Source organism: Pongo abelii, chromosome 20 (assembly GCF_028885655.2).
Source record: "Pongo abelii isolate AG06213 chromosome 20, NHGRI_mPonAbe1-v2.0_pri, whole genome shotgun sequence".
Taxonomy (NCBI): domain Eukaryota; kingdom Metazoa; phylum Chordata; class Mammalia; order Primates; family Hominidae; genus Pongo; species Pongo abelii.
Window position 1 is genome coordinate 50,912,599 of NC_072005.2, and position 13,726 is coordinate 50,926,324.

Genomic DNA, 13,726 nt, shown 5'->3' on the forward strand with positions numbered 1-13,726 from the left:
AAAAAAAATTGTTTTCATTAACCAGGCTCAGTGACTCATACCTGTAATTTCAGCTACTCAAGAGGCTGAGGTGGGAGGATCACCTGAGCCCAGGAGGTTGAGGCTGCAGTAAGCTGTGATTGTGCTACTGCACTCCATCCTGGACAACAGAGCGAGACCCTGTCTTAAAACATGTCCAGTCCAGGCAGGAAGTAAAATGGCTTAGAAGTAGGGGACACAGTGGCCTCATTGAGATAGGATGTGCAGGGAAGGCATCTTAGTCAAGTCCTGGAGTCTGAGAAGGAGCCACCTTTGGGCATAGCAGAGGGGCACGGGCACAAAAACGTGGCAGGTGGGCGTGAGCTGGGAGCTGGGCATATTCCAGGAATGGAAAGGGGACCGGTGAGGATAGGCAAGGGCTTGGGTGACCCTCAGCGGGGCCACATTACACGGGCTTCACAGGTGGAGGCGAGGAGGCTGGACTATGCCCTCAGTATGGTTAAGAGCCATAGGAGGTGTCCAAGCACAGGAGAGATCTGGACAGACGTTTGAGGTTGGAAAAAATGACCGGCAGCTGTATGAGGGGTGATTCGAGGAGTGGACGGAGGTAGAAAGGAGCTGGGACGAGAGGCGAGAGGAGGCATTGCTGGGAAGGCGGATGAGGCAGTGGGGGCAGAGGGAAGTGGGCGGCATATAGAGGTGTTTTTAGGAGACAGTAGGTGCTGGGCTTGTCCATGGATTGAGGGGGAAGCAGGATCAGAGAGGAGTCCCAGGCCTGGTGCGGTGGCTCACGCCTGTAATCCCAGCACTTTGGGATGCCAAGGTGGGCAGATCACTTTGAGGTCAGGAGTTTGAGACCACTCTGGGCAACATGGTGAGGCCCCATCTCTACAAGAAAAAAAAAAAAATAGCTGGGCATGGTAGCACGCACCTGTAGTCCCAGCTACTTAAGAGGCTGAGGTGGGAGGATCGCTTGAGCCTGGGAAGCAGAGATTGCAGATTGCAAGTGAGCCAAGATTGCACCACTGTGCTCCAGCACAAGACCCTGTCTCAAAAAAAAAAAAAAAAAAAAAAAAAAAAAAAAAAATAGGACTCCCAGCAGGAAGGTGATTGACACTTGGCAAAAATAGAGAAGGCAGGGAAGATTTTTTTTGAAGGATGCTTTTTTTCTTTTCCTTTTTCTTTTTTTTTTTTTTTTCCTTTTTTTGAGACAAAGTCTCACTACATTGCCCAGGCTAGACTTGAACTCCTGGGCTCAAGGGATCCTCCTGCCTCCGCCTCCTGCATAGCTGGGACTACAGGCATGAGTCACCACATCCAGCTACGAATGCTCTTTCTTTAAATCTTGAGGCCGGGCTGGGTGGCTCATGCCTGTAATCCCAGCACTTTGGGAGGCTGAGGCGGGCAGATCACGAGGTCAGGAGATCGAGACCATCCTGGCTAACATGGTGAAACCCCATCTCTACTAAAAATACAAGAAATTAGCCGGGCGTGGTGGTGGGTGCCTGTAGTCCCAGCTACTCGGGAGGCTGAGGCAGGAGAATGGCATGAACCCGGGAGGCGGAGCTTGCAGTGAGCCAAGATCGTGCCACTACACTCCAGCCTGGGAGACAGAGTGAGACTCTGTCTCAAAAAAAAAAAAAAAGAAAATGTTGGAAGTCCCCTGGGAGCCCACCTTCCCTAGGCAACTTCCCAGAAGCCACGTCACTCTGGATGCCTTTTTTTTCCCCCTTCTCAGCCCAGAGTGTCTGAGAAAGTCACCCTGTGCTGTCCTTGAGTAAACACTTCCCTTTCCAGTGACCACAGCTGTTTTCCGTAACACAAAGGACAGCTCTTCACCCCACCCTCACAAACGCCTCTCTTCTTGTGCAATCATTTGTTCTCATCCAGAGATAATTTCAGGGCTGGGCACGGTGGTTCACACCTGTAATCCCAGCACTTTGGGAGGCTGAGAGGCAACAAGAGCAAAACTCCGTCTCAAAATAAATAAATAAATAATGAGACTCAGAAAATATGATTAAGGGCTGGGCTGGGTGGCTCACGCCTGTAATCCCAGCACTTTGGGAGGCCGAGGCGGGCGGATCACGATGTCAGGAGATTGAGACCATCCTGGCTAACACGGTGAAACCCCGTCTCTGCTAAAAATACAAAAAATTAGCCGGGCGTGGTGGCGGGCACCTGTAGTCGAAGTTACTTGGGAGGCTGAGGCAGGAGAATGGCGTGAACCCGGGAGGCGGAGCTTGCAGTGAGCCGAGATCGCGCCACTGCACTCCAGCCTGGGCGACAGAGTGAGATTCCGAGACTCCATCTCAAAAAAAAAGATATGATTAAGGGTAGGGTTTAATCAAGCCCAAAGCTTGACGATGACCACCTGGGAGCATAGATTGAAGTTGCCCTGAATATACACTTCAAGCAGGCGCCAAGGCAAGCAGCTCTTGCAAGTGAGCTTTTGTTTGTTTGTTTCTTGGAGAGAGGGTCTCCAAAACTACAAATAAAAATTAGCCACAAATGATGGCACACACCTGTAATCCCAGCTACTTGGGAGGCTAAGGCAGGCGAATCGCTGAAACCTGCAAGGGGAGGTTGCAGTAAGCTGAGATTGCACCACTGCACTCCATCGTGGGTGACAGCAAGACTCCGTCTCAAATTAATAAAAAAAAGAGAGAGAGAGAGAGAGAGAGATAACTTCAAGAGCTTCCATATACACACTGGGGCGGAAGTAAGGAACAAAACAGCCAAAGCCTCTGTCTTCATGATGCGTGAGCCACCAACGGATAGTTGGCCAGAATCGGCGGTCAGGAAAGTGCCCTTGAGGAAGTGGGGCTTGGAGTGGGGTCTGGAGAAGGAGGCCAAAGCAATCCAGGCACAAAATCACCAACCAAAACCCCAAAGTGGGTGGGGGCAGAGACTGAGGAGGGCGTGGGTGGGGAGCACAGGGAGTGGCCAGGGGAGGTGGCCATGGGGAAGTGGTGGGCTTGGGCCCTGAGTCACTATTCTAACAGCTTGGAGGGTGGCCAGGAGGATGTGGGGAGGCTTGTGGGGTGCTCCACGATGGTCAGGGGAGAAGGTGGTGGGAAGGGAGAGCTGGGAAGAAGAGGAGAGTCAGACCGTGTTGAGAAGTTCAGAGGTGGATACCCAGGTCCAGAAAGCAACAGAAGATGTGAGTCTGGGTGGGGGACACACATCGTAAGCATGAGCTGCTATTCTTCCTGGAGTTTTGTTTTTGTGATTTTTTTCCATGTTTTCCAAGAGGATGAGGTGGAAAGGGTATAAAAAAAAGAAACGGCTTTGAGAATTTTCTGCCTTTATCACACTTCCGGTCATTCAATCATCTAATGGTGATTACAGGAAAAGGAACAGGGGGCCTTTTCAGCTGGACCTTTGAACCACATTACTCAGTTATTCGTCCTTGATTTGCTTTTTTTTTTTTTTTTTTCTTTTCTTTTTGAGACAGAGTCTCACTGTCCCCCAGGCTGGAGTGCAGTGTTACGATCTCGGCTCACTGCAACCTCCGCCTCCCAGGTTCAAGCAATTCTCCTACCTCAGCCTCCCGAGTACCTGGGATTACAGGCACCTGCCACCACGCCCAGCTAATTTTTGCATTTTTAGTAGAGGCGGGGTTTCACCACATTGGCCAGGCTGGTCTAGAACTCCTGACCTCAGGTGATCCGCCCGCCTGGGCCTCGCAAAGTGCTGGGATTACAAGCATGAGCTACTGCGCCCATCCTAATTTTTGTATTTTCAGTAGAGATGAGTTTTCACCATGTTGGCCAGACTGGTCTCAAATTCCTGGCCTCAAGTGATCCACCCTCCTCAACCTCCTAAAGTGCTGGTATTGCAGGTGTGAACCACCATGCCCGACCAGCTTTTTTTTTTAAATCTCAGCCTCCTCCAGGCTTTTGGACCCTGTGTCTGCATATCTGGCAGGGCGAAGAGACAGTATACCGAAATGGCCAGGCCAGGCGCCTGTAACCTCAGAGGTTTGGGGGGCCGAGGTGGAAAGATGGCTTGTGCTCAGGAGTTTGAGATCAGCCTGGGCAACATAGCAAGAACTCATCTCTACAAAAAAAATTTAAAAATTAGCCGGGCATGGTGGTGCATGCCTATGGTCCTAGCTACTCTGGAGGCTAAGGCGGGAGGATCACTTGAGCCTAGGAGGTGGAGGCTGCAGCAAGCTATGATCACACCACTGCACTCGAGACCAGGTGACAGAGCGGGCCTCTGTCTCTAAAAAATAAGTAAAATAAAATGGACAGCACGTGGATAGGGCAGTGCAGGCCAGACATTACCCTAAGCCATTTACCTATCAATGTATTATTTAATTCACACAGCAATCCTAGGGGTGGGTACTTTCATTATCCCCGTTTTACAAAAGAAGAAACAGCTAGAGAGTTGCAAAACCACTTATCCCAAGCCAGGCCGCTGATAAGCAGCAGAGCTGGGATTGGAACCCCGGCAGTTAGGGCCTAACCACCCTGCTCCTCTGCTGAGTGTTTGTTGAATGACTGCCAGTGAGGAGTGACACACCCCCTCTCATCCTCTCCCCAGCCAAGCCCGAGAACCAAGCTGAGGCCCAGAAGGTCACGTTCAGCCAGGACCCTACGACAGTGGCCCTCTGCATCTCCAAAGAGGGCCGCCCACCTGCCCGGATCTCCTGGCTCTCGTCCCTGGACTGGGAAGCCAAAGAGACTCAGGTGTCAGGGACCCTGGCCGGAACTGTCACTGTCACCAGCCGCTTCACCTTGGTGCCCTCGGGCCGAGCAGATGGTGTCACGGTCACCTGCAAAGTGGAGCATGAGAGCTTTGAGGAACCGGCCCTGATACCTGTGACCCTCTCTGTACGCTGTGAGTGCATCGGGGGTGACCCCTCCCCCATCAAAACTGCCTACACTGGCTTCTCTAAAGCACTATCTACATTGTCTCTGAATGTTGTCTACGTGGGTTCCCTGAAGCCAAATTCTGCACTACCTTCCTGCCATTGTCTATACTGGCTCCCATGGGCAAATCTACATACTTCACCCTCATTGTCTACACTGGCTTTACTGGGTTCCTGCATGCCGTGCCTAGTCCGTGGTAACCTGGGATGGGCTTGCAAGAGCCAGTTTGATACATTTCTTTCCAATTCCACATCCAATGAAGTCTTCTCGGTAGCTTGAAATCAACCTTGGGGAATATTTACACCAAGGAAATTGGCAATCCCTAGAAATGGGGGCTTCTTTTATTCCCCAGAGAGTTGGTTTACCAGCAAAAAACTGTCCCCAACAGTGTCTTTTCTGGCTCCCATGGACCCCAGTTGACACTGCCCCTGGACCATCAGATCAATCGTGCTGGGCCATGTCTACATGTCTACACTGCCCGACCTAACATCGTCTCCACATCTTCCCATACTTCTGCCTTGACTTCCCTAGGTGCCATCTGTACTGAGTCTCCCAGAGTCTCTACACCGACCCCTGATCCCTGATATTATTTACATTGTATTTATTTATTTTTTTTTATATTTTTATACATTATATATTATATAAAATATACAAATTATATATTAAATATATTTTATTATTTATTATTATTATTTAATGTAATATAATTACATTTTATATTACATTACAGGCTCCCCCCAGGGCCCTGTTGATCGTGACCCCTCCCACTGGGTTTTTTGCTAGCTCTTCCAGAAACTGCCTATGCTCACACCTCATAATGTTACCCAGAGAGGCCACCCTGGCACTCTTCACACAGAATCCCTCAAATACTGGCTTAACCACCTCTTCCACCACTGTCCAAAATGACCACATACCCCAACTCAATGTTGTCTACACTAGCTCCCCAGGCAATGCCTCCACTTACACAGATTCCCTAAGCCAAGTCTATACCAGCTCCCCCAGGCAACATGCATCACGTGCACCCATAAGTGCACCAGCTCCCCTGAGCCTTGTCTGTGCCACTTTCCTCCCAGGACCTACACTGGTTGCCCAAACCCTGTTTTGACCTCCTCCCTCCATGTCAAAAACACACACACAGGCCGGGTGCGGTGGCTCACGCCTGCAATCCCAGCACTTTGGGAGGCTAAGGCGGGCAGATCTCTTGAGGTCAGGAGTTCGGGACCAGCCTGGGCAACATGGTGAAACCCTGTCTCTACTAAAAATACCAAAATTAGCTGGATATGGTGGTACATGCCTGTAATCCCAACCACTTGGGAGGCTGAGGCGGGAGGATGGCTTGAGCCCAGGACGCGGAGGTTGCAGTAAACCAAGATCACCCCACTGCTCTGCATCCTGGGCAACAGAGCAAGATCCTGTCTCAAACACACACACACACACACACACACACACACACACATTATTTGTAGTGGCTCCCTCAGGCACTGCCAGCACTGAACAATAACTCCCACAAAATCATCCACAGTGGTTTCCCTGAACAGTGTCTACACTGACATCAGCATACACAGCCTGGACTGATTTGCCCCAGATGGTTTTGACTGCTGTACCTCCTGCCAACCCGCCCCATTTCTTTAGCATTCCTGTCCATTTGCTAACCTGTCCACCCGCTCTGGGATTCTCCTCCTTGCTGATCCAGTCCCCCCATTTCCCCCAGACCCTCCTGAAGTATCCATCTCCGGCTATGATGACAACTGGTACCTCGGCCGTACTGATGCCACCCTGAGCTGTGACGTCCGCAGCAACCCAGAGCCCACGGGCTATGACTGGAGCACGTGAGTCACGTGGTCTCAGAACCCTGGGTCTAAGGGAGGCGGGGCTGGGGCCTGGACTCCTGGGTCTGAGGGAGGAGGGGCTGGGCCTAAACTCCTAAATCCTCCAGGATGAAGGGAGCTTGCATTTCGGCAATTTGGGGTCTCCGGGAGTACTTAGGTCCTTGGAGCTTGGCTCCTGGTGGGTGTATCTTTAGGGATGAGGCCTGTGCTCCCCTCTCGACCTTGGTATCCCTCTCACCTGACCCCACACCCCTCCAGGACCTCAGGCACCTTCCCGACCTCCGCAGTGGCCCAGGGCTCCCAGCTGGTCATCCACGCGGTGGACAGTCTGTTCAATACCACCTTCGTCTGCACAGTCACCAATGCCGTGGGCATGGGCCGCGCTGAGCAGGTCATCTTTGTCCGAGGTGAGTGGGTCTTGGGGGCTGTGTGTGGAGACCTGGGTCCGCTCCCCTGGAGTTCTGCCCTTCAGGATTTGGGGCTGCATTGGGGGAGGCTGCGCCGCCGTCCTGGGAGGGATGCAGACCCGCCTGGCTGAGGGGAGATGAGGGTTGGCCTTCCCCTTGTGGCCTCAGACTGGGGTCTGGATTTGGGGTGTCGGGGTAGGTGAAGGCAGCAGAGTTGGGGGGTTGAGGACTTTGCTCGGGGTTCCTAGAAAGTAGAGGCCTGGATAGGGTCCTCACGAAGAGACCCGAGGAAGCTGCCCTGGGCTCCAGCTCCTGAGAAAGACACACACCTAGAGTCAGGCACGCAAACCTCAAAGAGACAGAAACCAAGAGCTCCCACCCCCAGAAACACAATCCGGCCCCAAGGCATGGAGCCAAAGAGGAAAAGCACGAAGCCAGACCATCACCCAGTGATGGAAACTGGGTCAAACTCACAACTGCAGAGCCACACACCTAGAGCGAGGCCGGGACTGTTAACAGAGCCATGCTCCCTGGGACAGAGAGACCCCTGGGTCCCGGAGATGGGGCCAGAGATCCCTCCTGTCAGAGCCACAGCTGGCAGGACCCCCAGCCACAGACACTCCCTGTGCTGAGAAATTCTGTTGCAGAGATGCATCAGAATCCAGACACTCACCTGGATGGTAATCCTGCACACTCAAACCCATTGTCACCAAGACACACATCCAGGAGGACAGTGGCACCAGCCAAGACAGACTGAACGAAGCCAGATGACACCTGGAAAGGGACATTCTTTTTTTTTTTTTTTTTTTTTTGAGATGGAGTCTCGCTCTGTCGCCCAGGCTGAAGTGCAGTGGCGCAATCTCAGCTCACCGCAACCTCCGCCTCCCGGGTTCAAGCAATTATCCTGTCTCAGCCTCCTGAGTAGCTGGGACTATATGTGCTCGCCACCAACCCCGGCTAAGTTTTGTATTTTTAGTAGAGACAGGGTTTCACCATATTGGTCAAGCTGGTCTCCAACTGCTGACCTCAGGTGATCCACCCGCCTCGGCCTCTCGAAGTGCTGGGATTACAGGCGTGAGCCACTGCGCCTGGCCAGTAAAAGACATTCTTAGAAACACCCCAGGGCGACGGTCCATGCAGCACACCTGTGCAAATACGCAATGTGCAGGCCCCCCAGGAACATGACTGAAGGAGTAGGGACAAACTCCCAGACAGGGGCTGTCCCTGTCATGCAGACAGACTAGCCACGGAGGGACAGAAGCAGACCCCCTTACTGAGTCATAATCTTAGAATGCACACACACTTGCAGAGACACCCGAGGGAAAACAGACCCCTTATCAGGAATCCAGATACAGCCAGGGAGATAGGACACCCCTATGGGAAACACTGTCACAGACAGCAAACCCAGAGAGACAGCTGTCCCGCTCTGGGCTCACCTGGCGCGCGAGGATGCGCACAAGTCCCCGGAGGGAGACATCACACAGACATGCTGGGGGCAAAACTAATCCAGGACAGCAACGGCTGCACACGGAGGAATGTCATCCCTCACTCACAGACCCTCAGACGGGAAATCAAAGACATCCTGGGAGGAGCTTGTCCCCGGGAACTCTCCCGAAACTCCCCGAAACTCCTCTGAAATTCTCCAGAAAGTCCGTTAGGGAGATTCTCATTCAACAAATATGTGTTTCCTGTTTGCTAGGCACTCTTGCTGAGGTTGGGAATACAATGGTGAATGAGCCACAGTCCCTGCCCTCAGTAGCACACCCAGGGGAGGGTCAGCTCCACCCGCCCAGACAGACACCGAACTGGAAATACACCCCTAACCTCTACCCCAGATACACCTGACAAGCTGATCCCCTGCCCACACACCCAGCAGGTGGCTCCAAGGTCAGAGCCTGCAGAACACAGACGCAGTAGACAAAGACTCAGCGCTGCGGAAAGACACCCCCACCTCCCCACGACGGTGGCCACAGGGCCACCCCTAGCCAACAACACCATTACAGAGACATGTGCCTACAGATAATGCCTGCAGAAATGTGCATGCTCCAAGCACTCTAGAAATCCCATCGCAAGCAGTGAGTGCCCTGACAGCCACAGCCAGAGGAGACACACTCAAAGCTCCTGGGGTCACTCTCAGAGGGTCTCTGAGCCACGAACCCACATCCAGGCACACACAGAGTCGTCACACAGACACAGTATGGAGTACGCAGCAGCAGGAACATAGGGTACGCATGCCGCACCACAGGACAGATCTATCTTTAGAGAGACTCAGAGAACTTTTTATTTTTAATAGAAACAGGGTCTCGCTATGTTGGCCAGGCTGGTCTTGAACTCCTGGCCTCAAAGCAGTCCTCCAGCTTCAGCCTCCCAAAGTGCTGGGATTACAGGCATGAGCAACCACACTAAGCCTGATTCAGAACTTTCAACCCTAGACGTATGAACAGACTCAGCTTCGAGTTCCAAAACACCAGTGCCACCTCCAGAAACAGAGACAAGCCTCCCGAGATAGGCTCAACCTGGTCCAGTTAGTGACCAGCACAGGAGAAAAATCTGTTTCACTCCTCAACCCAGTGTATAGTTAGAGACATATATACCACCCTACCCCCCGCCAAAAAAGATTTTATCCTCCTTTTTTTTAATGCTATTTGTGAGTCACTAAGCTGATTTGACAGCCCGCTGGGTCATGACCCCCCGTTTGAAAACAACAGAAACAGATGTCCTTCCTGGGTCTCAGCCCCTCCTGTGTGTCGAGGTGTAGAGGTGGGGTCAGGTATGGGTGAACCCCCCACGCCCGTCTGTCCCAGTTACGCCTTGCACGCAGGGATGGGGGAAGTGGAGGTGGGTAGCTTCTGGTTACATTGACTTCTGTCCCTGGCTTGGGGCCCAGGAGCCCCATCCCTCCCTGCTCACACTCCCCTCCTCAGCACTTCAAGGCTTCCTCTCTCTCTCCGCCTCCCCACTACCTCCCATCCCCCCATCCCCACCTGCTCAGCCCCTGCAGGGAACACTAAGGAAGTCCCACTGTCCCGGTCTGTGAGAACCCCATTTTACACACTGGGGATAAGTGGCCTAGAGAGGAGGCAGCCACGGCACTTGGAATAAATGCTCCCAGCCACTCGAGAGGGCAGAATTATCAGGAATCTGTGGCCCTCTGCAGAGAGCTTTGGGATCAGACAGCCTCCCACTGAAACCCAGCTGTCCTCCCCCGAGGGGGTGTGCCCCCGAGCTCGTAGCTTTGTGAGGACCCCACAGCACATTCAGGGAGGGCTGCGAAGTCAGATGGCACCAGGGTCCTGGCCAGTGACCGGGCGGCCAGATCTACTGCATCCGAATAGCCAGCTTCCACTCAGCTACAGTGATCGCCAGACATGGGAGTTTGGTGTTACTAGATCTGATTCTTCTCCCCTAAGAGAAACCTGGATTTTTAAGTGAAATCGCCTGATTTTTTAAAGGTTGGCTAGCAATTTAAATTTTGCAAAACACTAACACCTGGGGACCACTGGTTGGCATCCCCTCCTTGTACAAAGTGGTGCTCAGGCTGTAGTGAAGGGCGGAGGGGCTTCCCCTTTCCCCCTACTCCTCCTCCTCCTCCATTCTTCTGCCTAGAGTCACCCCCTAATTCTGGTCACTCCCGCTCCCTCCATCCCCGCCTATCCTGCGTCTCCCCCACCCCCTCACTCCCCAGAGCTATCCTCATGACCTGTGTCTCCCTCTCTCTCTCTCTCTCACCCCCTCCTTCTCTCTCTCCTCAGAAACCCCCAGGGCCTCGCCCCGAGACGTGGGCCCGCTGGTGTGGGGGGCCGTGGGGGGGACACTGCTGGTGCTGCTGCTTCTGGCTGGGGGGTCCTTGGCCTTCATCCTGCTGAGGGTGAGGAGGAGGAGGAAGAGTCCTGGAGGAGCAGGAGGAGGAGCCACTGGCGACGGGGGATTCTACGATCCGAAAACTCAGGTGTTGGGAAATGGGGACCCCGTCTTCTGGACACCAGTAGTCCCTGGTCCCATGGAACCAGATGGCAAGGATGAGGAGGAGGAGGAGGAGGAAGAGAAGGCAGAGAAAGGCCTCATGTTGCCTCCACCCCCGGCACTCGAGGATGACATGGAGTCCCAGCTGGACGGCTCCCTCATCTCACGGCGGGCAGTTTATGTGTGACCTGGACACAGACAGAGACAGAGCCGGGCCCGGCCCTCCCGCCCCTGACCAGGCCACGCCAGCCTAGGGTTCCAGACTGGGTGGACTTGTTCGTCTGGACGACACTGGAGTGGAACACTGCCTCCCACTTTCTTGGGACTTGGAGGGAGGTGGAACGGCACACTGGACTTCTCCCGTCTCTAGGGCTGCATGGGGAGCCCGAGGAGCTGAGTAGTGGGGATCCAGAGAGGACCCCCACCCCCAGAGACTTGGTTTTAGCTCCAGCCTGCCCCTGGCCCCGTGACACTCAGGAGTTAATAAATGCCTTGGAGGAAAACATCGGGGGTGTCTTGTAATACATCAGACCCCCTCCTTGGGTGGTGGGGAAAGAGAGGGTGGGACAGGGACTCCTAGGTCCCAGGGCTGGGAAGAGCTGATCCATGCCCCCGGGGAACGAGAGCCTGGCAGGGGTTAGACTGGGGAAGGCTGTGGGGCTCGGACCACTTGGATCCTTGAAAGACGCATTGGATGGCCGAGAACCGCGAGGCTCATGGAACTAGGATTCAGGTCACTGGACTGGGGACTCAGAGGCCTGGACATTGGGACTCCTGGGTCCCAGGACAGAGGCTGCCTTTCTGGATGGTGTGGCCAGACCCGTCGGAGGCAGGAGTTCTCTGGACTCCTGGGCCCTCGGGTGGAGGTGGGGGTGGGGACAGCAGGGGCTCAGCCAGGTTCCCTGCGTCCGGAGAGAACGGGAGGCCAGAGGGCTGTGATCCAATGGAGCCTCAGACCTCAACTCCCCCAGGTTGCTGGGGGTCTCGGGAGGGGAGGGCTGCTCCCCACTCCCATTCTTAGGGGCCCTAAGGGCATGGGGCAGGCGGGGGGGGTGCTGGGGAAGTCCCACCTCTGGCCACCCCCACTGTGGCTTCCCCCACTCCCTTCTCCATCCTTGCCCCCAGGGATCACCCCAAGGGACTTTTCAGTGGCTCCCTGGGAGTGGCAGCAGCTCCCTCCAGCTCCTCTCAACTGGAAAAGCAAAGACGGGAGGAGGGGTCCTTGAACTCCCAGGCTCAGTAAGGGGCAGGTTTTTACCAGTGTCACCTCTGCTCTCCCAAGCCTCCGTGCTTCCTCTGTAACACGGGGCAGGTGTTCACATCGGCCTCACAAGGCTGTCATGGGACCCAGTAAGGACGTGCCCGTGATGCCCTCACGCCGCCTCATCAACCTCCACAGACCCCACCAAGCCCTGTGCCAGGCGGTGCTGGGGCTGCAGCTGTGACCTGCACAGACCCAGTCCTGTCCTCCGGTGCGCACGGCCATAATGACCACAAGAATAGCAGCAGTATGTTTAGGATGAAGGTGTGTGTGTGGACCGAGGGGCAGTCTCTCTCTCTCACTCCCCCACCCTCTGAAGCCCTCCAGAGGATGCCAGGATGTGGAACGGGAGCAGTGGAGATCCAACAGTCCAGCGTCCTCTGGAAGTTCCCTCCTCATCTGGAGAGTGAGGCCGATGCATGCGTGACCCCCACGGGCTCTTCCATGCTTGTTACTTCCTCTGGTTGTTTGTTGTCTGTACTCACCCACCCACCCTACCCGGGCAACGGGAGGGCAGGGGCGGGGAACTGGTTCCACCTGGCACACAGTGGATCCTTCAGTGCCATGCTGAGTCCTCCTTACACACCCACCAAACACCTAGTGTGTGCCGAACCTCGGGCACACAGTCTGGTGTGGAGATTGGCAAGTAAACGGGTAACCGCTCCAAAAACTCTTCCATTAGGAAAGACTTGAGAAATGGAAATGGGAGATGCTAGCAACGAAGGAGAGGCCCAGGAGCACACACGGGCTTCTAGCTTCTCGACCCTTTTTCCTGTCTTGCCTTTTTTTTTTTTTTTTTTTTTTTTTGAGACGGTGTCTAGCTCTGTTACCCAGGCTGGAGTGCAGTGGTACGATCTCGGCTCACTGCACCCTCCACCTCCCAAGTTCAACCAATTCTCCTGTCTCAGCCTCCTGAGTAACGCGCCCAGCCTTTTTTTTTTTTTTTTTTTTAGAAGGGGCGTGGTCTCCCTATATTACCCAGACTGGGCTCAAACTCCTGGGCTCAAGCGATCGATCCTCCCACTTCAGCCTCCAAAAGTGCTGGGATGACAGGTGTGAGCCACTGTGCCTGGCCGCTGGCTATTTTTTTTTTTTTTAAGACGGAGTTTCGCTCTTATCCAGGCTAGAGTGCAACGGCGCGATCTTGGCTCACGGCAACCTCCGCTTCCAAGGTTCAAGCAATTCTCCTGCCTCAGCCTCCCGAGTAGCTGGGATTACAGGCGCGCGCCAGCACGCCCAGCTAATATTTTGTATTTTTAGTAGAGACGGAGTTTCTCCATGTTGGTCAGGCTGGTCTCAAACTCCCGGCCTCAGGTAATCCACCCGCCTCAGCCTCCCAAAGTGCTGGGATTACAGGCGTGAGCCAACGCACCCGGCTAGCCCCCAGCTAATTTTTAAAATTTTTTCTAG

General features: G+C 54.1%; 1 protein-coding gene across 2 annotated transcripts in view; it reads left to right on the top strand.

Moving 5' to 3' along the window:
* NECTIN2 (nectin cell adhesion molecule 2) overlaps window positions 1-13,726 on the top strand; it is a 42,114-nt gene that overhangs the window by 20,274 nt on the left and 8,114 nt on the right. Inside the window, exons 3-6 of one of the 2 annotated variants that reach the window (XM_054540676.2) lie at window positions 4,528-4,824; window positions 6,568-6,685; window positions 6,944-7,092; window positions 10,845-11,560. In XM_054540676.2, the coding sequence (XP_054396651.2) occupies window positions 4,528-4,824; window positions 6,568-6,685; window positions 6,944-7,092; window positions 10,845-11,242 (962 nt within the window). In that variant the 3' untranslated portion in view covers window positions 11,243-11,560. Of the gene's footprint in view, window positions 1-4,527; window positions 4,825-6,567; window positions 6,686-6,943; window positions 7,093-10,844; window positions 11,561-13,726 lie in introns of those variants that run through there. The other variant, XM_024237900.3, reaches the window with a different exon arrangement.